The sequence below is a fragment of the Dromaius novaehollandiae genome, chromosome 3 (assembly GCF_036370855.1).
Source record: "Dromaius novaehollandiae isolate bDroNov1 chromosome 3, bDroNov1.hap1, whole genome shotgun sequence".
Taxonomy (NCBI): domain Eukaryota; kingdom Metazoa; phylum Chordata; class Aves; order Casuariiformes; family Dromaiidae; genus Dromaius; species Dromaius novaehollandiae.
The window spans coordinates 97,140,127-97,163,101 of NC_088100.1; the positions used below are offsets into that span (position 1 = coordinate 97,140,127).

The window sequence follows — 22,975 nt, forward strand, 5'->3', positions numbered from 1 at the left end:
ACCAAAAGTCAGGTTCCCAAATTCTGGATTAAACATAGTCTCTCTGTGTCTCCAACTTCTCTGTAACAAACTGGGTGAGTTACTTGAACTGCCCGTGCCTTAGTGTCCCCATCAGTGGTGGTGGTGTTTACCTAGATCGCACAGTTATTACTATCATTTAAACATGATCTGTGAGACAATTCAAAGAGATGGCATATCCTCCCCAGATGCTAACTGTTATAAATCTTAAACCTACTCAGAAGCAAATCGCATGAAGTATGAGTGTCCAAATTGGTGTGAAAAATGGCTCCTTACATCTGCTTACCACTATATTTTCATCAGCAAATTTTGAAATGAAATGCTGAATATTTTTTTCACATAGTGCAGAAAAGCAGTACTTCTGACTAGGGAAAGACCACAGTGCTGCCAGTTTGCTATCCCACTTCGTGCTTTTCCAGCAGGAAATGTTTGGGGTCAACTGAATGAAATTTATCAGAATTTGAGTTTCATTTACTTGTATCAATAGATCATCCTGGACTATTATGTTTTCTAGGGCTTATCAGCCAGAACCTGTCCTGCAGCTTTGAGTGTTGTCCTTCTCTTTTACCAGTCTCTGCAATTAAGAGAGTTCGTGTGCTTCTAATGGGCTTTACTTTATTTTTTTTTTCAAGTTTAGCCTATAGTTCTTTTCTCTCTGTGACCTCTTAATGGCCAGCTTTTCAGGTATCACCTTATGCAGAGTGCCAGTGCCAGGCATCTCACGTTCTTTACGAGGAATTATGATAGTACCATCCCCATTTTGAAACTGTTATACTGCTTCCTCGAAATCTTGGCTCTGTAGAAGGGGAGAGGGCTGGGATCTGATTCCTGGAGTTTAACAACTCATGCAGGCACATTCAGTTAAGCTGACACTGGTTTTTCTTCCTCCTCTCAGATTCTTACACTTCTTGCAACAAACTCCTTCCATCCCTCCAGGTGGTATTTTTTCTTTGCCGTTTCTGCCACTGGAAGAGCCTTCCTTCTTCACTCTGCTTCACCATTTTTTTCTGCACGTTTCCCCCTTTTCTGCCCTGATGTTATTTAATCTTCTGAGCTCTGTCCTTTAGTGCTCCATTTGTTGGCACGTTACTCTGTCGTTGTCACTTTGACACCTGGGAACATTTTGTGGAAGTGAGAGGTAAAAGACTATAAGCCAAATGAAGTGGTGCTTTCAAGGAGAGCTGTGTCGGGGCCAGTTACACCATCTGAGCAACTGCTAGGGATTCACCAGAACCAGAAAATTGTCATATGGGGAGACAAACACCAACTTCGCTTTATTTCAGTGTTTTCCCTGTCAGGTCGCCCCTTTAGAGAGGGGGCAGCCCACATGATCTGGGGGAAAGAGCAAGATGTGGCAAAACCATGTGTTGCTTCTGGTTCGAAAGGAGGCTGCAGGAATGGTAGAGTTCCCTTGACAATTCTTTTCCACCTCTGTTTTCCTGCCTTCTCTCTTCAGGGGAATTTTCTTAGGAAAACTGGAGGTGGTCAGAAAGGCACCTCCCTGGGGAGGTTCATCACCTACCTGTGATTGTATTCAGCCATTGTGCAAAAGCAAAAAGACACTTTCAGTTTAAGAAGTGCTGGCAGATTCACTTTCCTGATAAGAGACACTGTAGCTCTGCTAAGAATAACAGCTAACTATTTATGCTCCCCGGGGGGGGGGAAGCATCACTGGGAACTGGTAAGAGATCAAGATCATGGCAGATCAAGTCAGGCAGCAAATACAGCAGTGTGAGGAGGTACACAAAAACTGCATCCAAAGTATTTCCCTCCTCCTGCTGGCTGCCAGGCTGTCTTTATGTTGGCCACGCTTGCTTTGAGGCTTGGCACTAGCCTCCCTTTTGGAATGATAACCTGATGATTGAACAAAGGGTAAAACCTTGGAAAACTAGTGGCAATTGGCAAGTAGCACTGAAATTCGCTCTGCCTGGAAAGAAGCTGAGCTGGCTGGTGCTAAAGTTTTGTCTCAGACATAGCTGGGTACTGTAGCATTCTTAATAGTTTAGGGGAAATGTGGTTCTTGCACTACAGACATCAAAGAAGAGCCTGCTAAAAGCCATTGAGTAGTTGGGAAAAGCTGAGAGAAGTTGTTTGTTTACTTAGATAACTTTGATATTTACCACAGAGAGTCTGATTGATTAATTTTGGCAAATGCTTACAACTTTGCCTCTGGATATATTTCCAGAGATAAAGCTCCTTTCATGTGTGTAAAGACTTTAGACAAAGCTGCTTTTGCTCCTGTGTTTGGCGGTCTTTTGTGTAACAGAAAAGACCACAAAAACCTCATCCTGCAAAACAGGGAAAAAAAACAAACTAAAACCAGGCAAGAACCTGAATGGGAGCAGCACCCACCTGAGGCTGTGTGTGTGTCCCTTCTGTATTCGGTGGTTTACACTGCCTTGGAAACCTTTGCATTAGTGTATGGGGCCAGCAGGTGAACCTGTCTATAGGGCAGGTATGTTAGATGTGGCTTGCCAAAATCTACCCCTACCATACAGAGTCTGTGCCTGCTTTCCTATGACCAGGATCTGGCACCTCTGCCACATGAGAAACGAGCTGCATGGGGGCTGTGAGTCCCCCCATGCCCTGAGAAAACAGTGGTGTTGGGTGACAGGGAAAGAATTGCCTGCTGGAGAAATTCATTCTCCTCACCCAACTCCCAGAAACATGTAGGTGTCTAATACTTGTTTGATATTTGTTCCCTGCTAAGAGAAACCACTGTGGTTCCAGGTTCTGGGGGTTAACTCGGTGCTGGAAGAAAAATATTTCCTTTTAAGAATGTCATTAAATAGCTACTTTGTCTTATGAGGACTGGGAAGTACCAGCTCCCAGTGTGTCTTTTTTTTAGGGCTTTATTTTGCAGATCTTGGTGACATTCCTTTTATTCCTATCTTTCCAAAAAAGCACAGTCTCAGTTTCTTCAAATTCCTGTTTTAAAGAATGTCTAATTCTGTAAATCTCTTCTCTACTTGTCTCTGAATTTTTCCATTATTTTCACTGATGGAAGAACCAAAATAGAATGTATCAGTGACGTCAAGCTTGTTATTGCCATATTTTGCAGTGCCTTCAATCATGTTTCTTATGTAGTCTGTTTTTCCACCAGCAGCTGCTGCTGGTACACATTGAACAGAGATTCACTGAGAAATCTGAAACAGCGTCCAACTCTTCTGGGTGTGACTGCAATTTAACTAGCATCCAGCAAGGTGCATGAACAGATGAAAAGATTCTTCATAGCATTTACCACTTTGTGTTGTCAGTATTGAGTTTTCAGTCATTCCATAATTTTTCATTAATAACAACCCCTTATCCTCTTGTGCGAAGAGAAACAAAGGCCAACAAATATGAGTATTATCAATCCTCTGCACAGAGTTGGAGTGCACTTCTGTTATTGTCCAACATATATGAAAAGGTAGATAAAGAAACAGCTCTGAAAGTGGGATAAATTAGTGAGCTTTTAGTTAAGTAAGCTACAATCACCACAAGACTGATGTGAGACCTTTAAGGCATTATGTTCCATATTTTTGTGTGACATTTACGGTGTTATATTCCATATTTCTGACTTTGTTGCAAAATAAGTGTGCAGCACAGGGAATACAAAAAATATAGTGATCACAAGATAGAAGGAAAGAGTTGATGCAGCACAAGTGTACCATAAAATAGAAGATTTTTCGTTTTCGGTTTATGTTGGGGATTTTGTGCTTTCGTCTTTTCAGGTAAAGCAGTGTGGACTTATCCAAACCTTCAACGTATAATCTGAGTCAAACCTGAATTTTGTGAGGAGCTTCGATAATATCGTTTTTCTTCAAAGTTTCAATCTACTAAAAGTTGCTTTTTCTCCCCCACAAAAGTCCATACATTTCTTGTACGTTTTTATATTAAAACCTCACATTGTAGAAAGATGAAGAAAGGACTCCCAACCATGCCTTTCTCAAGTGTTGGTGAGCATGGCTTTCACAAACCAGGGGCAGACAAAAAATACATGACAGATGAGGTCTAGGAGAACAGAGAGACTACTGCAAAGAATTGTTGTTACCTGTCAGCTGAATTCTTCTGCTTGCTCACACCCAACCCAGCAGGGAAGTAAAACTGACCTGTTAATGACAGCAGAGTTTTAATTACATACCATAAGAGCATGGAAACTAATCATGGGATGGTTTAAGCTATGTTCCTCTAGAGGATGTCCATAGTTACCACAGTTGAGCTGATAAATAATAACTTTACAAGCAGTCAAATTATGTGATATAAAATCAGTGCCTGGTGGGAAGAACCTTTACAGGGCCAGCATTGCCAGAGAGCAGAGTTAGTGTGGATGGTGGCTTTAATGATGAAGGAGTGACAGTCAGATCATGTGAGAGGCCTTGTTTTCACTTCCTTGTTTTGTAGATATGCATGTGGCAGTTATGCATAAATCAATATTAATCATAAGCAAAACAAGTTTTAAATCCATGTGAACCTGATGGAAAACTCCAGGCATTAAGCCTTTGAATCATTGCTGCTCTGCCTTCCTTCCCCCTCATAGCATCTGTAAAATTCTTGCATTTTGTCCTTTTCCAGTTGGAGCCAGTTGGACAGAAGCAGCCTTATGATTTCACAAAAGTGCTTCAGGTCCGATGTCCATCTCAGGTAAAGGGATTTCCTTATCACTTTGAGATATTATTTATTTACTCTTTACAGAATTTCCAAGTTTTTAGATACTGCTGCCTTATTCTGAAGTTTAGGGGAATGTGCACTTTCCCACCACTAGAAATCTAGCATTCCTGAAGTTCATTGGCACAGACTCTTTATTTTATACAGATGAAATTTTGAAAACAAGAAACTTGTGACAAAGTTTAGTTAAATCATCTTGCTGTGTCAGATTTTTTTGATTCAAAGGATGATCAGCTAATCTGAATTTATTAATTGTGGATATCAGAGAAGCATTATCAGTGTTAAAATCAGTTTCAGCAATAAAATTGAGTCCACATATTTTACATAATTTGGGTTGTCTGTGCCTTGACTCTGTCTTCTGTCAGATTTGACTATTTTAGTCCTAGTAGCTGTTAATAGAGCAGTACTGCCTTCAGGGTCTGACATCTTTGAGGTTCAAGCAACAGGCTCTTGAGCTTTTCTGCATCTAAGCACTGACTTCAGTAATTTGATAGTGATAAAATATTACTGGCAACCAAAACCTTCACTGAACAGCAATTAAAGTATTACAGAAACTTATTTATATGTTTTGTTTGATGTTAGGTTTCAGGCAAGAGGTAGTGGTACGCCTAGGGCTTACTTAATCTTCGGGTTTAACCTGGTTTACTTCACTAGTGAAATATTAATTGCAAAATTAATGCTATATAGATTTTCTTCTCTTGGAAAACCTATTTAGAAGATGCCAGTGTATTTCCACTACTGTTGGTTAAAAAAACCCAAAAACTAAACAAACAAAAAACCCTCTCTTTCTTCTGCAGGAAAATCCGTATTTGTTCACATATAAGAATAGTAACTACTCATCGTTCCCAGTGACGTCAGACACCAGAGAAACATCTCAGGTATAGTAAGCCTGTTTGTAGCATACAGACTATAAGTGTGTTCCAGGGAGTGGGGCAGGTGGGTGGAAGTACACCTGCATCTCATAGGTGTAGTCTCATTAAACGATGTTACTGGGGAAAACAATACAGAGCTCAAACTCTTTATTTACACGCTTATAAGTTACTAAACAATCAGACACATAATGGCACATTTTCTTCTTGTTGGATTTTGTAGTGTGAAGCAGGTTAGATGTCTTCAGTCAGCCCAAAGTCTTGTCTTCATGGCTAAGAACCTTTTTTTAAACTTCTGGATAACAATGTTAACTTACCTGTGATAAGAAGATAGTGATAACAGGGCCTTTTAGTCCTACCGTGGAGGAAACTAGATTAGATCAACATAACACCACTGTGTTGGTCTGATTTTAATCTAGTTTACCTGTTCATAAAACAGAAGAACAAAGGACTTTTCTTTTTTATTTTTTCAAGAGATAATTGCAGTTGTTCAGAGATAAAAAGCATGCTTTTTCAGTCATGAGGTATTCCGATTTTGAGCAGAATTTGGTGCTTCCAAACAGCTGCAGAGGGAGGTGATAATGCATGAAGATGAAACATTACCATCTTCATGCCCCTAGATATGGTTTCTAGACCGTATCTGCACCCAAAATGGCATATATGACATTGCAGTGGCACTGTACATTTCTCCACTCATTTTAACAGAACTATCTCTTTTGTTAGTTATGATATAGACCTGCGTATGGGGCAACACTACCTACTAAGCTGATTTTTAGTAATAGCTATGATGTGAGGTGATAAGAAACAGCACTGGGTTTCGGGGGGGAGGGGGAGGGAACAGATAAACTGGAGCAATGGGGCAAGACAGCGAAGAGTCTTCTCCTCAGGCAAGTTAACCTACCTGACATGGAGAGATTTGGAGTGAGTGCATGTCCTTGGGTCTTGTGCCATGGTCCACTCACCTTGGTGTACTATTGACCACCTTCACTAACAGTAGAGCTTGGAGTGCACAGAGAGATCGGAGCACACATAAGCCCAGCACTTTCCCGGCAATGAGCCCAGCTGCCCGGTCATGCTGGAGGGCTGCATGCAGAGAAGGCAGGCAAACAGCCTGCTGGCAAAGGCAGTTTCATGCTGGGATAGTCCAGGGATGTTCGTGAAGTCTTTAGCAGAAAGATGTGACCTCACTAAGCTCGGAGTACAGGGGAACACACAGTGGTGCAGCTGGGTAGAGCGACACATGCAGTCTGAAATAACTAGTAGCCCTGCTGGCAGGCAGGGCAGTGCTGCACTAGTATGGCTGTGCAGTTTCTTAGTAGATTAAGCCTGTGCCTGCCTCAAAAGAGGCACTTGTAGGCATGGTCTGAGGAAGGTCTGAGTTGGGTGGATGTATACAATCTAGTGCTCTGAGGCATAAATGGTTTGTCACAACCAGAGTATAAAGGGTCTGATATAAAGTCTTGCACTGTCTGTTTTTCCAGGAAAGTAGTTATGGAACAAATATTCCCTGTTCTGGCCATGGTCCCTCTGATACGGTCCCAACATCAGGTACAGCATTATGCCATTGTATTGTAGAACCACTTCAACTGATGATAGAAGGGGAACAAGGACTGGTTTTAGTTAGGAAAGGTGTACTTTTTTTTTTTTTTTTTTTAGCAGTGCATTCTATTTATTGTGTCTTTAAAATGGTTTTTGGGGCAACGTAAATAGTTGTATAGCAAGATTCAAGTCTTCCTTCAAGGATAGTGAAAACTTATGCAACTGCATCTTGCATGTGTGAACAAAAAAGTGACAGTGGAAAAGACAGGAGAAAGCTGGATACTTCAGCTGAACTGTGTGAGGAAGCAGCAAAGCTGCATATGACCCCAGCTCCTCCAGTCAGTGATCTCAAAGCACACTGTGGACCTTCTTAGGCATCCCTGCAATTTGGGACCTGTCAGGGTAGGAGTTCCTGAGGACTGGTTCCAAGTTCCCTCAGGTGGCCTTGTTTATAAATAGGATGTCTTTCCATGCTTTCTCTGAAGTGGAGCTTAATCTGAAATGTGATCCTTAATGATCAGTTAAAGACAGCCACACAACTGGGCAAAGTATGGAGTAGGGCCTTGGCACTCTTGTCAGTTCAGCTGAGCAAAAAAGCCATTGGCGATCTTGTCCCAGGTACATTTGTCTTCTTGTAGAAGCTGCAATGGTCCTCAAAATTCCACCCTGCACTGTCACTGCAGCTGTGCCTGCATTTTAGCTACTTCCTCAGCTTAAAACAAGTTTGATGAATAAGTGTAGATATAAGAGTGAAATCTTGCTGCCTCCCCTGTCACTGTAGCTAATGCGCAGCTATGGTACAAAGGATCATCTCTGTTTTGATGACTGTCAGTATCTGTCATTCTAAGTTGATGCAATCATGAATATTAAAATACAGTTTCTGCAATGCTTTATGCTTATCCTAAAGAAAAGTTCTGATATGCACCACAATTTGAAATTTCCTTTCTTTCCTCCCTCCCTTATACCATGTTTTTTTAAGTTCATAATTTGAGACCGGCAGATATTCAGGTGATTGCTGCCCTGGGAGACTCACTCACAGTAAGTAAAGATCACTGAATAACTATCGCTTAAGTAAGTAATAAAAAAGCAGTTTTGAATTTTAACTGAAGAGAGAGTGAATGCATACAGTTCTGCCCTATTGGGCCAAACACATTTTTCATGCATTCTTTTCCGTGCTCCACCTTGACTGACAACTAATCGGTTCAGGAGTCTAATGTGTGCACAGTTCCCACGTAAAGTCCACAAGAGTCCTGCGCAAGGGAAAACTGCAAGATTAGATTGCACAGCAGCAAAAACACCCTTCCAGAGTGAAATTCCAACAACTGATTTTCATTATTGATTCTAGGCAGCTCCCCAGGTATTTGCCTTTGAAGCTATTAGTAAGCAGCGTAAATAGAAGGAACAAATTCTGCAGCTAACATATATAGATATATTACCAAAGTCTATAAAGCCATGTCCGTTTATACTAACTAAATATTTGAGTCAAATTACAGTAGATCATCAAGTGTATTAAGTGTAAGTTATCTAGAGAATTTTTTTAGTGCTGTTCCTAGACTATCTATAATGGTTACTCCTAGAATGGCTGTGATTCTCCAGTTGGTGATTGTTTCACTGCTTATATTGTAATTCATGTTTCTTATGTTCTGTACTAATTGCTACATTAAATCCTTGTAATCTCCTTTTTCAAGGAAATTGGGAGTGGGAAGCAGGAAAATCACTGTACTGCTTTATGACATAAGGGATATTATTATAAATTATACATTCAGAACACCAATATCTTATTTCTTATGTAAATTTAGAGTTATTTGAACCCTTGAACTTTCTCAGCCACTTTTCTGCCACTTGATCTAATCAAGAAGTTGATAGAAGAGGATAAATCACTGGAGCAGAGTTGAAATACCCTCAGGCCTTGATCCTCCTGAGAACAGCAATCTGGTATATTTTGGGAAGATTATGTAGCTTGCCTCATTAACATCCCTTTTAATTATTTTTGCTATGATCAGTCAGAGAGCTAGGTACTGTAGGAAGTCTTATTTTCTAAAGGTGAATCCACTTCTCTTCTGCTTATAGGCAGGTAATGGGGCAGGATCACAACCCTACAACGTTCTGGATGTCCTCACTCAGTACCGAGGTATTTCCTGGAGGTGAGTTCCCAGAATTCCCCCCAACCAGAATCCCTTCATTTTGTGGGCTGAAAATCTCCATTTTCTTGGCTTATGATATGCTTGCTTATTCTTGTAACAAACCCAGACTTGTGAGTTAGAGTGAGTTTGACTTATCACACAAACACAGAATGGTTGAGGTTGGAAGGGACCTCTGGAGATCATCTGGTCCAACCCCTGTGTTCAGACAGGGTCGCATGGAACACATTGCACAGGATTGCGCCCAGGCAGGTTTTGAATGTCTCCAGAGAAGGAGGCTCTACAATCTCTCTGGGCAGCCTCTTCCAGTGCTCTGTCACCCTCACAGTGAAGAAGTTTTTCCTCATGTTCAGATGGGACTTCCTGTGTTTCAGTTTGTGCCTGTTGCTGCTTGTCCTGTCGCTGGGCACCACCGAAAATAGTCTGGCCCCATCCTCTTGACACCCCCCCTTAAGATATTTGTATACATTGATAAGATCCCCTCTCAGTCTTCTCTTCTCCAGGCTAAACAGGCCCAGCTCTCTCAGCCTTTCCTCATAAGAGAGATGCTCCAGTCCCCTAATCATCTTCATAGCCCTACGCTAGACTCTCTCCAGTAGTTCCATGTCTCTCTTGCGCTGGGGAGCCCCGAAGTGGACACAGTACTCCAGATGTGGTCTCACCAGGGCTGAGTAGAGGGGGAGGATCGCCTCCCTTGACCTTCTGGCAACGCTCTTGCTAATGCACCCCAGGATACTGTTGGCCACAAGGGCACATTGCTGGCTCATGGCTAGCTTGTTGTCCACCAGGACCGCCAGGTCCTTCTCTGCAGAGCTGCCTTCCAGCAGGTCAGCCCTCAGTCTGTACTGGTGCGTGGGGTTATTCCTCCCTAGGTGCAGGACCCTGCACTTGCCTTTGTTGAACTTGATGAGGTTCCTCTCTGCCCAGCTCTCCAGCCTGTCCAGGTCTCTCTGAATGCCAGCACAGCCCTCTGGTCTATCGGCCACTCCTCCCAGTTTTGTATCATCAGCAAACTTGCTGAAGGTGCACTCTGTCCCTTCATCTAGGTCATTGATGAGTAAGTTGAACAAGCCTGGACCCAGTATTGACCCCTGGGGGACACCACTAGCCACAGGCCTCCAACTAGACTCTGCACCGCCAATCACAACCCTCTGAGCTCTGCCATTCAGCTAGTTCTCAATCCACCTCACTGTCCACTCATCTAGCCCACACTTCCCAAGCTTACCTATGTGGATGTTATGGGAGACAGTGTTGAAAGCCTTGCTGAAGTCAAGAGACAACATCCGCTGCTCTCCCTTCATCTACCCAGCCAGTCATTCCATCACAGAAGGCTATCAGATTGGTTAAGCATGATTTCCCCTTGGTGAATCCATGCTGACTGCTCCTAATCCTTGTCACTCTAAATATCTACTTTTAGAACTTGTTGTTATGGATAGAATGGATTTATTAACTACAAATGGAAGTAATAAAGATTTTAATAGGGATGACATTAGCAAAAATGATGGAAATTATTCAGTTTTTATAATTCTCATTTCTTTCTGCTACATTTAATATATGCTAAAGCATGTGAGAGAATAGAATAAGCAGCTAGCGTGCAGGGTTCTTACTGATTATGATGGAGTCTCTAAGCTTGTGAATCCATTGCTATGCATACAAAGAGCTTGCTTTGACTTGTTCTCTTTGGTTGTTAAATAATATCTTGTGATTTGTGCGTGTGTGGGGTGTGTGTGTGTGTATGTGTCTATGTATATGTGTATATATATAGAAACACCATAAGGGGAAGCTCTCTCACTTATTCCCTTACCTTAAGAAGTCCATCATATTTTGGAATATTTTTTCTTGCTTATTTCCTTTTAACAGTGTTGGAGGAAATGAAAACATAAGCACAGTCACGACACTAGCAAGTAAGTGCCTTTTTCTGTAAACTTGATAGATATGTGGAGCTGTCTATTAGTTTATAGAAAAGACAAGAAGGAAAAATTGCAATTTGCAGCATGGCAGAATCAGTCGCTTTTTATTCAGTGTTGAGTGCTGAGCAGAAGTTGCTTAATAGCCAGGCGTTAATTTGTTGTGTATGACTTTAACAATGTATTTTGTGATTTCTAGGGGTTTTGGTTGTTTCAGTATACTTCTGTTGGTTATAATTCTGCCCAGACTGTGTTTGGGGTAGATCAATCAAAGATCTTAGATCATAGCCTAAAGAAACTATTTTTGACTGTAAGGGAAAGTTGTTTTAGGTAGGAGCAGAATCATATTACAAGATCAGATTTTACATGCTTTAGAGGCTGGGGCATTATTGGATCTGGGGTGTTCATAAGGCTTGTTTGCAACCTAAGATCTAGAAGGGAATCTAGGTCTTTGGGGTTAATACATCTGGGGAGATCAGACTAAAGGATTTGATTCCAACCCCTCTGCAGTTCATATGACAGCATGAGTCTCCTCCTGGGTATAGGGTTGCTTAGCCTTGCTTACCAGGCAAAATGACATTGCTAGCCAAGATGGTCATGTTAAGTCACAAGCATCTGAATTCATGCAAATGAGCAACCTGAAGGCAAGATAAACTCATAGTTGCATCATGATTAATCTCCACCTTTAGTGTATGTAGAGGTTTATTTTTGATAGGTATCTGATAAAGCTGGTCTTTTATTAATGTCTAATCTTTATAACGTCATTCATTACCTGCTGAAGCAAGCAGTGTTTCAGGATACTCTTTTCTGCAGATATTCTTCGTGAGTTCAATCCTTCCTTGAGAGGCTATTCCACTGGCACTGGAAGGGAGACTACTGCTAATGCTGCCTTCAACCAAGCTGTGGCAGGTGATTGTGCAGAGTAAGAGGAAATCTTTTTTTTAACAAAGCTGACTTTTCTTTAAACTTCAGTTCCGACTGAAAATGGCCCAAACCCTGAACTTTGGCAGGAGTGCAGTAAGGCTGATGGGCACACCCGGATATATTTCTTTAACCCACCTTTAGCACAAAGTCTAAGAAATGTGCTGGGGACTTTGCAGCTTTTCTAATCTTTATCAAATAAAATAACAGCAATAGCAATGCATTCTCTAGCACTTTCTTCCAAGAAGCTCAAAATACTTTACAAGGCCTAATTAAAAAGATTCACATTCTTTTTGTGAGATAGAGAAAAATTATCCTCATGTTATAGGAGGGCTGCAAAGGTTATTCAAACCTTGCTATCAATGGAACCAAGATTTCATTTAGAGAAACCTAAGACAGAGGAAATAGTGACTTGCCTATGGTCAATCTGTGGCAAAGCTGGGAATTAGCCAGAGCCAGCTACGATGAGTCTTCGGTGAAATTCATATCAACCCTTTTTCCCTTGGGAACACATCTTATAAAACATGCATCAGGGGCTTGATGCTATGAAATAATATTGATACATGCATGGATGCTTCACAGTGATATGTGTATCAATAGCATCAGTGTGATGTTGGGGAGGAGTGAAGTATACTTATTCTGTTGTAGCACGGTATATTTTCTACTATAGCTTGTAAAAGTGTAACTATGCTGCATTTGCAAAGTGGTCTAGTGCCTGATAGATGCTAAATGTTTTGTCTCACTCTTTGTTTTTTCCCATCAATAGCTTAAAATGTAGCCTTCTTTCAGTAACCGTGTCAATCATCCAGCAGACAACAATAACTGGAGTTTCCCATGCTTTTTAGCCATTATTTGAAGGACTCCCATACATCAGCTTTTCTCTTTTCCCTGCTGTCTATGCAGGATTCCTTAATTTTAATTTAATTTAATTTAATTTTTATGTTTAGGGATGTCCCTGCACAGGTTAGAAGACTGGTGGACCGAATGAAGAACGATACTGTGAGTTTAACATACCACGAATATCTTTAGGAGGATGAAGTTAAGTGGCGCCATTAGTTTCTAACAGTGCAACAGGCCAACAGTAGATGCCAAACAAAGCTATGGGCACAGCAGTATGCGATGTAATATTCCTCAGTGCAGACTGTGCCTCAGCACACAATCAACTATAGCTTTGTCTTAACTAGATTTGTACAAGCACGTGATAGTTATCTTGCTATGAAATCCAGCTAACTGTAATCTCCCTATCATTTTTAGTACAAGGTAGTCTCCCCTCCCAAGCCACCTCACCCTTTAAGACTACAGAACCTTTTGTCTGCTAGGATTTTGCTGTGGCACTGTTGATTACCTTGCAAGCACATGTTTTTGCTAGCTGTGATGCTGAGGACAAGCTTTCCAAACCGTAATCATATGGAGTGAACACATGAAGTGAGGAAGGGGCTTGTTTTCTTTAAGAACGATTTAGCCCCTTCTTTGCAAGTTAGTCGTCAGCTGATTTTTGACATATGTATTTGTTGTTAGGAATCATTGGATTAATGGTCTGTAAAACATATCAGGCTGAGGACTGCTTGCAGATTTTTCACCTCAACTACTGCTTTGAGTGTTTACTATTAGTAATTTGACAAATATGCTATGCAATCAGTGACCTAAGTTATATTATACTCTTTTGGCTTGCCAATCGTGCATTTGGAAAGCAGCCAAAAAGCTTTCATGATAACTGCGTGTGTGTGTCCAAGATAAATATCCTGGTGAAAACGTATGGGCAGAAATATTTGCAGTACCTTCTTTTTCAGTGCACTTTCTTGTAAACAAGATTTCACTGTCATGGCTGTATTTGAAATGAGATTAAAAGGGATAGCAGTTAACAACCAAGCAATTGGATGTCTTTCATTCAAGGCTTTTAAGCAGTATTCTGTCATATTTATCACATGAAAAAATAAGTGCAAATGCTTTTTCTTTTGACTAATTAACTAGAAAGGATGTTCATAGTAGAGGTGACGTAGCTTTGATTTTAGAGCTTCTTTATCCTCTTTCTAAAAGACCCATTTAGAGTAGGAGGAGGAATAGTCTCTCATCAGACTGCTTTAATTTTCATAAGTAAGTTTTGCGACCAAACCACCAGACAGGGGTTTTACCAGCTGGGATATATAGTATTGGAAGCTAGATACTTTTAACTCACTTGAGGCTGATGTAATGTTACTGCTTTTTCTAGTGTGTTAAGCACCAAAATTCAAGTGTTAAGGTACTGAGTACCATGTCATTTGTGTGGTACTAAGCATGTCTGAACCTTTCTTCACAGCTAAGAAGGTTTGTGTTTACTGTGGTGTAATTACCATACGTTAGCTGTCCCTTTGCAAAATCCTTCCAGGGAAAAGGTGAAATAATTTTTAGTAATGTCGTTAGATAGGGTTGAAATTGCCCCCCTCTTCTTGGCAGTTTGTCTCACAGTAAAACCAAAATGCGTTGCCCTCCAGGATTTTCCAGCAGGACAGTGGCATTGTTTATTACACAGCAAAACATATGCCACCCTTTTTGCGATGAAGATATATCATTAAAATTGCTAGAGGAGTTGGTCAACGTATACATAAGATATTACTAAGAAAAGTGTACAGATGGAGCTTGAGCAATAGTTTTCTGAAGCCAATAGTTTTGTGTGGTACTATTGATATTCTAAACCAAGAGTTGTAAACTTACTCACATCATAGTGGTTTCTCCTCACAGTCATGACTGTAAATTCATTTTGTTGTGAATACACCTAGAAAACTACAGCCAGGCCCCCAGAGGAATGTTAAATTTCTGTTTAATATGTTGTCTGGCTTTTTTTTTTTTTTCTCTTTCCTTCACAACTTTCATTCCACCTTTTTTTTGTGTGTGTGTATGTGCAGAGAGTAAATTTTCAGACTGACTGGAAGCTCATAACACTCTTCATAGGAGGAAATGACCTATGCAAATTCTGCAGCGATCCAGTAAGTCCTCAGCTGTGTGCAGCATGAGCAGGGCTGGTCGGGGCGCTGGGTCTGCACGCATTGCAGTGCGTGAGAGGGCAGAACTTGGCCAGGTAGGGACGCTAGGCCAAAATAAGGCAGACTGCAGCTGTGCAGCTCTGCAGGTCTGGTATGTAATTGCTCTGTGACCTTCAGGTCGTTCAACCTGTTGTTACAATAAATGCAGCAGTATCTTCAGAACCCCGTAAATTACCTAACTGTGGCTGCTTTGTTTTGCTATTAACCAAGATAACTTTCCGTTGATCTAGCTGCTTTACCATCTGTAGATAAGAGATGATTGTCAAGGTTTTGCCCTCTTTCTTGGCCCTGTGCACACTCATACGTCTAGCGTCTTGCTTAGTGCGCTGTTACCAGCTTCAGTGCTGTGGGGTGGCTCTGCCAGCAGCTCGTGCTGATGCAATTAAACCTTCACGTAACCTTCATTCTGTGCAATTATAGAGGAGATGAAACACTGTGGTAGACTTCTTACATAGTGATGAGACCTTATTGTTTTACCTGCTTAAAAGCAGCAGAGCACATACTTTCCATTCCGGGTGATTAATTTCAGATAAGGGAAAAACAAAAAAGAAGCACAATAAAATGGTTCTAAAACAATGAATGAGCAAATTAACCATTACTACCTTCTGCTCCTGACTCAGACGAAAAATGGCAGTTGCACATAAAGATAAATGGCAGGGAGATGTTGTGCCTGCATTCAAAGATCAGAATGATGCTTCCTTTATGTTACACAGCTTCGAATAGTGTCAACCACAATGCTCTTGGCGAGCTGTGATTTAGGAAATAAATACAGGATCTGAACTGTCTAGCTTTATAGAGTAGGCCAGTGGGGCTCATGAGGAACTTTGGTGTGAAATTAAATCAAGGAGAATTAAGGCTAAAGATGAGAGGGAAAAAAAAAGACATTTCTAACACGGAAGTCTGTTTGACTGTGGAGCGTGTTCTTTGCTGCTCATGTGAAGAAAGAGAATTCAAACTCTGTTGAACGGAAGAGCAGAGACATGCCAGTTGTACCTAGGACAGTATTACTCTTGACCCAAGAGTCAGAAGTGAGTGCTGCAGTGAAAGACTCCAGCTAGCCGCTGTTGTGCCTGCTTGAATAAACTGACTGACAGAAATTCAACCCTCTTGTTTCGACAGATACACTATTCTCCTGAAAACTACACCTATAATATACAAATAGCTTTGGACATGCTTCACAGAGAGGTAAAATAAGCTTTTCTAGTAATGTGGGAGTGGGGATCATGTTCTGTTTGTAAAGCAGTCAGTGGCTATTGATTGGGAATTTAGTTCCTCACTCTTGTCTGTACAGCGCTGCTGTATACGGAGGTGTTTGCACACGGGAAAATGTCTGTGGGAGACAGAGGACTGGAAGAAGTATGTTACAGAAAGAATAAGGATGTGTTGAGTTCTAGCTGATGTGCTGCAGACTGTAAAAAATATTGTAACAAATTTGAACAAACATATGGTATTCGAAAACTAGAAAATGCATTGCTCATTCATTATACTGCAAAGTAACACTTTACTGATCATTAAGAGTGAGACTCTGTTACTTGGGATGAGGGTGAAGTTGATGGTGAGACCACTCAGTCAGCAAGTTCCTGAGCCACGCAGAGAAACACCTATAACAACAGGTTGGGATCTTCTTGAAATCATCATTTTTAAATGACTGGCCACCAATATTTAAAATAGAGCTAGCCCACATAGGCAGGGGCTGTAATTTAGTATTTTAACTGTGTGGGATTAAGTATTACTTCAAACATGTCTATTATAAATAACACAAGCTGTTTCAGTCAGCAGGCCTGCTACATTAGCACCAGTCTGAAGTCCGCTGTGGCAGTGCAAGGGCAAAGACGGCACTCGGTGCTCCTGATGTCAGCTCTGGGTTTGCTTATTCTCTTGGCAGGTTCCACGGGCATTTGTGAATCTGGTGACAGTGCTTTATATGGCAAGCCTCCAGGAACTGCACGCAGACAAAAGCGTTAGCTGCCCAAAGCTGCTCATGAGGTTTGAGGATGATTTATGTTACAGCTCTCACTGTTGCTCACAAAAAGCTGCAAGGTCTTCTTGGGAAAAATTCTCCTTAAAGGGAAAAGGTTCTAGTATTTCAGACCAGCAAACACCTTTCTCTGCGTATATGTGTGTATACACATGTTAATTTTAAAATAGCATTTAGAAATACCTGTCTCTCTTTCACTGTATTGTATCTATGAGTCCTACTGCTATCGCTTTTTGGGGGGGGCTGCCATTTTAATGACTCATCATTCATGTTGCAAGAGTTCAAGCCAAAGCAGAAGGAGCTCAGGTGTGTACTTCTGGGGCAAAGACAGCAAAGAGATTCAGACACAAAATTTTAATTGATTACATTCTGGAACCTCAAAACTCTCCCTCTTGCTTCTGTAGTTCCTGATCTCTGTAATCTCCTTGCTGGTTAATAGTTGCATTGTTAATTAGTGTCTCAAGTAGACATCTGGGATGCTTCGTTGTGCTACCTTTTGCTCCTCAGCTGAGTGATCTTCACAGGTCAGCGCAAATGCCCAGTGGAGGTGGCTGGTCTGCAACTCGGTCAGAGCCCAGAGAGTGAAGATGTTGTGTAGAGCTTGGGCTGTGCTGGGCAATCACACCAGCCCTGCACAAACTCCCTTCTTCCTGGCTGTGGGCAAGAGGAGAGTGAAGAAAGGAATGGGAGATGGGAAGGAAGGGGGAGGACTAGAGTCCAAATGCCAGTGAACCAGGCAGTTGCCTCAGGCAACAAATTACATGCAGCTGTAAAACAGCCTCAGCTCTGCTGCCTGCTTTGCTTGTGCAATGCCCTGTAAAACACAGATAGTAGCTGCTGCTGCTGTGACTGACTGTGGCTAATCTTTGGGGGCTTGTAGCCATTGCTAGGATGGCTTCTCCCCAAGGTCCTAGTAAAAGCAGCTCCTCCCCCCCCCAGATGTGCTCCTGACAGGATTTTCTTAGTTTCAGGAAAGCTAGAACTCTCCGCTTTTCTAGACAGACATGCAGGATGACCTTCTCTGAACATGGGCAGCCATTGCTCCTACTAGTGCTTGGGCCAAGAAGCTTGTATCTGATATTGGGCACCACAGACTGTAATGGTTAGCTTGGAGGCTAGAGTCATAGGAGAACTACAGGGTCTCCTGTACCTTGCCACCTCACTAAGACATCTGCTTTGTAGCCATCTGGCTGGTTTCTGTCAGCCATGAGGGGACTCTGCAGGCTGGCAGCACCTGGCTGGGCTAGCGAGGACACCTGAAGGGTCTCAGAAGAAGGAGGTTTTACAGGAAGAACATAGATGCAAATCTCTTGCTGTGATTTAAGGGCTCCATGGTGACTGTCAATGGCAAATTAGTCAAGAGTGCTCATGCTTCAGATATCCTATTGTAATTTTTCTTCAACTAAGGCTACTGGCTAGAGTGCACATATATTTGAAGGTCCTAGTCATCACGCAAGGATATAGTTAGTGGAGCCTGTAGGATTAGATTATCTTGAGATACCTGTAACCTTTCCCCATCATTTCAAGTGTCATGCTGAATTTAACGTGTTCCTGTCTGGCAGCAAGCCAAGTTTACCGGGTGCTAAACAGACCCTGTGTGGAATAATAAATGCCATGGAGCTGATTTGAAGAAGAGCCTGAAGGAGGCTTTTGTTCCTGAAAGCTTGTCTCTTTTTCCCCAAGAATAGCCAATAACCTAAAAAAATTGTCTCCGCTAATTTTGCCTTGCTTATGTTACCAAAATATTTCTGAAAATACTAGTTAGCGTTGTGCTGTCTTTCATATAGATGTCCTACGGAAGTAAATCATGTTGTTTTGTTAGTTACTCTCCATTAAGACTTGCCAGTTTGGAGGTAGGGATATGTATATTCTTGATACATAGTAGCTACACCACTATAGGAGGTATTTTTCTAAGAGCTCCCTCAGGGATGCTTTACTATAATCACATGACAGGATTTTTAAAAAGAGTGGTTTGTTCTCATCTGGGTTTCTCAAGTGATAATGAGGTGTGTCTGGGATGGGAGAACAACAGAAGAAAACAATCATGTTCTACAAGGGTCAAAACTGCAGGGAGCGTTAAAGGTGGCCAGCACTAGTTCATGGAAACTTAGAATAGCTCAAGTTGGAAGGGATATCTGAGGTCATCTCCTCCCAAACCCCCATGCACAGCAAGGCCAGCTCCAAGGGTAAAGCAGGTTGCTGCAGGCTTTCCGGTCAAGTTTTGAATCTCTCTAAGCATAGAGATTCTCCAGCATCTCTCTCTGGGCATCTGTTGTGGTGCTGCACCACCCTCAGCATGAAACCTACTGCAACTTGTGACCATCACAGCAGATAAGAACAAATTCATGGAAACTCCATCCTTAAGTATGTTGTATAATTCTACTGAAGCAAATCATGTTGCACAGGTGCACCTAAGAATAGTTTTTTGCTTGCATGTAACCTTTTCCTTATTTTATATTCCTGAATCTATCCCTAATAAATAGGTGTTTCTGCTCAAGAACTGGGGATATGCAGAAACTCAAAGATGGGAGTTAATGTTATCATTGAGTAGTCTTTCAGAAAAATCCGCCTTCAGAGAAGCTTTCTACTCTGCAGCTTTTCAGCTAGTGAAAGGGGGAAGAAAAAAAAAAAGACAAGCAGATCTCAGCATATTGTTTCGTTCTGCAGGCTTTTATGCCCTTGTATACTAAACTATGATGTCGATTCTGATGAATTCAAGATGTTAATCTCCTTTAATAAAATGTATCAGGTAAGGCAAACAGAATTTTTAAAAAATTAAACATAGTCCTTCTGTTCTTCTTCCCTAACAATAGTCTCTTTTTGTTCTGCTGGGAATAATAAACAGACAGTTTTATCAGTGGTACCAGGGTCTGTTGGAAATTACTTGATCAAGGGAGCGCTGAGGGGGTATTTGGAGTTGGAGGACAATTTCTGTTCACTTTAATGATGTTTTGCAGTAGTGACTAAAAAAAGGTGGAGGGAAAAAGGGAGTAGGCTGTTGGGTAATTACACTGCTCAAGACCTTTACAACTCTGATTCAATGAAGTAACAAAGCAGATAAGGAACAATTTGTTAAAGAACCATAGAAAGTAGAGTATGTCAGGGAACCAGCAGTTTTTTGAAACTTATCTTGTTGGAAATCAGATTAAGTCAAAGAATGTGGTAACTCAAGAATGAACTTCTAATTAATGAGCAGGGCCTTGCCTATGTCAGGTAACAATCCACAGGCTGCCTTTTTTGCAAAGAAATCTGAAATGAGTGTCTCAAACCTCTGCATTTGCTGCCTGGCATAGGCTGGAAGTCACAGTCACTTCTGGGTTTCTGCATCAGGGTGGGGGAATCCCTGGATGAGCTGTAAGTTACTGAAGGCCCCAGTGATCTGAATGTAAGAGAAGGAACAGTAACAACTTTTTTGACTCTTTAGGAGACAACTCGCCAGTTAGTGGAGAGTGGAAGATATGACACTAGGGAAGATTTCACTGTGGTTTTGCAGCCATTTCTGACGAATGTGAATGTGCCGAAGACACAGGTAAAAATACCCCCCCACACACATACATATTAAATTCTAGTACCATTCCCCTGACTTTTCAAGATTGCCTTGGCTGTAAATGTGACAAGCATTATTCTGAACTAATAATTACTGTGTTCAGTAGAGTTAATATCCAAATTTGTAGAAAACACTTATGGCGTAGCCTGGAGAAAATGGGAAATAGGAATGTGGGCCTCGAAGACACCATCTGGGGCACTGAAGCCACTCCCCTGTAATCATTGACAATCATGCAGTAGATATTTAGTTCAGAGTATTCCCTAGGGAACACTCGTCCTGCACCCCCTACACATCATAAAGTCCCTTCCACTATTTTGACAAATGGAAGACTTTTAGTATGAAAACTCGAATGCCACAAAAAACCTATAAGGTGTGAGTGTCAGGGGAGATCAAGGATATGATCAATATCTGTGCCCAGATATTCACTACCCAGAATCAGGGTTGTCTGTGTTCCTTGTGGCTCTGGAAATGATGTATTAAAAAGCTTTAAAGGGCTTCTCAGTTCAAAGTTACTAGTGCTCTCTGGCCCTATTCAGTTCTCTTGGTCTCTAAGGCCTTTGTGGCTACTTGGTTCAAAGTCAATTGGGGTATTGCACTGGAAAAAAGAGGGGATAATGCAACCCTTGTTTCATTCTCTAGGAGGGGTTGCCTGACAGTTCATATTTTGCCCCAGACTGTTTCCACTTCAGCCAGAAAACTCATTCCCAGGCCGCACGTGCTTTGTGGAACAACATGGTAGGATTTTAAAGGTTATATTGGTTTCTCCTTGTCTTCTCTGTCTTGCCTTTGGCAGTAAAAAAAAAACCTGGGGAACCACTATGTAGATAGCCCTATCTCTTCTGAACTGATAGTTGGGTTTACAAAGGAAAAGAGGGCTCATCTGAAGGAAAGTCACCTGAGTTATTAAACCACCCATTTCAAAATAGTACATCCCAGGACATGTTAAGGCTATGGGTGTTGGACTTCTCTCAGGAGATAATGCATACCTGGCATTTTGATTATTACACCACATTCCTGACATATCATGAAAATAGGATAGGCTATTTAGTATGCAAAAACAGCTTTCAAGATAAAATCTTGGGACAGCAGGTACTGTGATGGGAGGGGATGGTCAGAGCATAGGCAGGGCAGGGCAGTCCTCTTGCTGTGCTGTAGAGATGATTTCTGGTGGCTGGTAAAACAGAGTTGCCTCTGCTCTCCAATACTCATTTGCTTTTCTTCTGCGTTCCCCCCACCTATTTTCCCCGCAGCTGGAACCTGTAGGGCAGAAGACAGATAATCAGCAAATAGAAGATGAAATTGTTCTCAAATGTCCAAGCGAGGTAAATTACAAGGGTATCTGTGTTTGTTATGTGTGGTGCTGCTGGGGATGGCTGGGAACCTGGGTGAGTCTTTACCAACAGCTCGGAGTACCGTCTCCAAGAGCGGTCTCGGTCTCTCCCCTGCATATTTGATGCCACTACCGCCTGCAGCAGTACAAACATTGTCCCCACCCCCCATGAGATGGAGGGCAGGCTCATCCTAGGAATAAACGTCCTGACAGCTGTGCATGGGTTGACTGAAACATGAGGGCAGGCTGTTCAGCCTACCTAGTCAGACCATCTCAACTCCAGTATCCACTCTGAATGAAACGGCTTCAGTGGGGGAAACAGAGCAGCGCTGGCTCCTATGCGGGCATCAGCACAGCTCTGCAGAGGTCAGTGAAACTATCCTGGCTGGCACAGGCGCGATCAGCCTGGGCAGTGCCTTTAACAACAGCCCTGTTGTTAACTGCATACATCAGGGTCTTGAGAATCTTCTGTGAATTATGGCTGTGTGAAAAGTCTCCCAGGTTTACACTCTTATTATATGGATTTTAAAAAGTCAGCTTTTTTAAATCCCTGGGTTTTGTTTGCATCAAGTTATTAATCACCTGTAGACACTTGAGAACTGAAGCCTGGGGAATAGAAATCTCTGCTTATTCTTCTGATGCTTTGCATTGACTCAGATTGTCTTATTTTGTAGGCTGAGCCATTTCTGAGGACATATAAGAACAGAAATTACACATACTCTAACCAAACTCCAGTAAGTGTCAACACCACCATCCCACTGTTACTCTGCTGTATGTGTTCCTGTGTGGTAACCAGATGAGTCATGCTTTGCATGACAGGCGAAATTGGTCTTTGGCCAGAGGGGTTTGGGAGGTGGAGAACACAGCACAGAACAGGAAAGTACTCCTTGCGTTAGGTAAAATGCATCCAGAAAGACCTGTAAGAGAACACGTTCAGACACCACAGTTATTGGCACAGGATACTACTCTAATCTGATCAATACTGAATATGACTATTGAATTGAGCAGCCAAGGTCTATCTGATTAATTACATACTAAATAGACTCTGGTTTATTCAC

At 41.8% G+C, this 22,975-nt stretch overlaps 1 protein-coding gene across 1 annotated transcript in view; it reads left to right on the plus strand.

Annotated features, from left to right (window-relative positions):
• The window catches only part of PLB1 (phospholipase B1), an 81,176-nt gene that overhangs the window by 18,403 nt on the left and 39,798 nt on the right, over positions 1–22,975 (plus strand). Inside the window, exons 15-30 of the mRNA XM_026121158.2 lie at positions 4,573–4,641; positions 5,463–5,543; positions 7,016–7,082; positions 8,053–8,111; positions 9,144–9,217; positions 11,075–11,118; positions 11,935–12,043; positions 12,990–13,041; positions 14,925–15,005; positions 16,182–16,247; positions 16,948–17,048; positions 19,708–19,789; positions 20,465–20,569; positions 21,227–21,322; positions 21,838–21,909; positions 22,592–22,651. Coding sequence (XP_025976943.1) covers positions 4,573–4,641; positions 5,463–5,543; positions 7,016–7,082; positions 8,053–8,111; positions 9,144–9,217; positions 11,075–11,118; positions 11,935–12,043; positions 12,990–13,041; positions 14,925–15,005; positions 16,182–16,247; positions 16,948–17,048; positions 19,708–19,789; positions 20,465–20,569; positions 21,227–21,322; positions 21,838–21,909; positions 22,592–22,651 — 1,218 coding nt within the window. The remainder of the gene's footprint in view (positions 1–4,572; positions 4,642–5,462; positions 5,544–7,015; positions 7,083–8,052; positions 8,112–9,143; positions 9,218–11,074; positions 11,119–11,934; positions 12,044–12,989; positions 13,042–14,924; positions 15,006–16,181; positions 16,248–16,947; positions 17,049–19,707; positions 19,790–20,464; positions 20,570–21,226; positions 21,323–21,837; positions 21,910–22,591; positions 22,652–22,975) is intronic.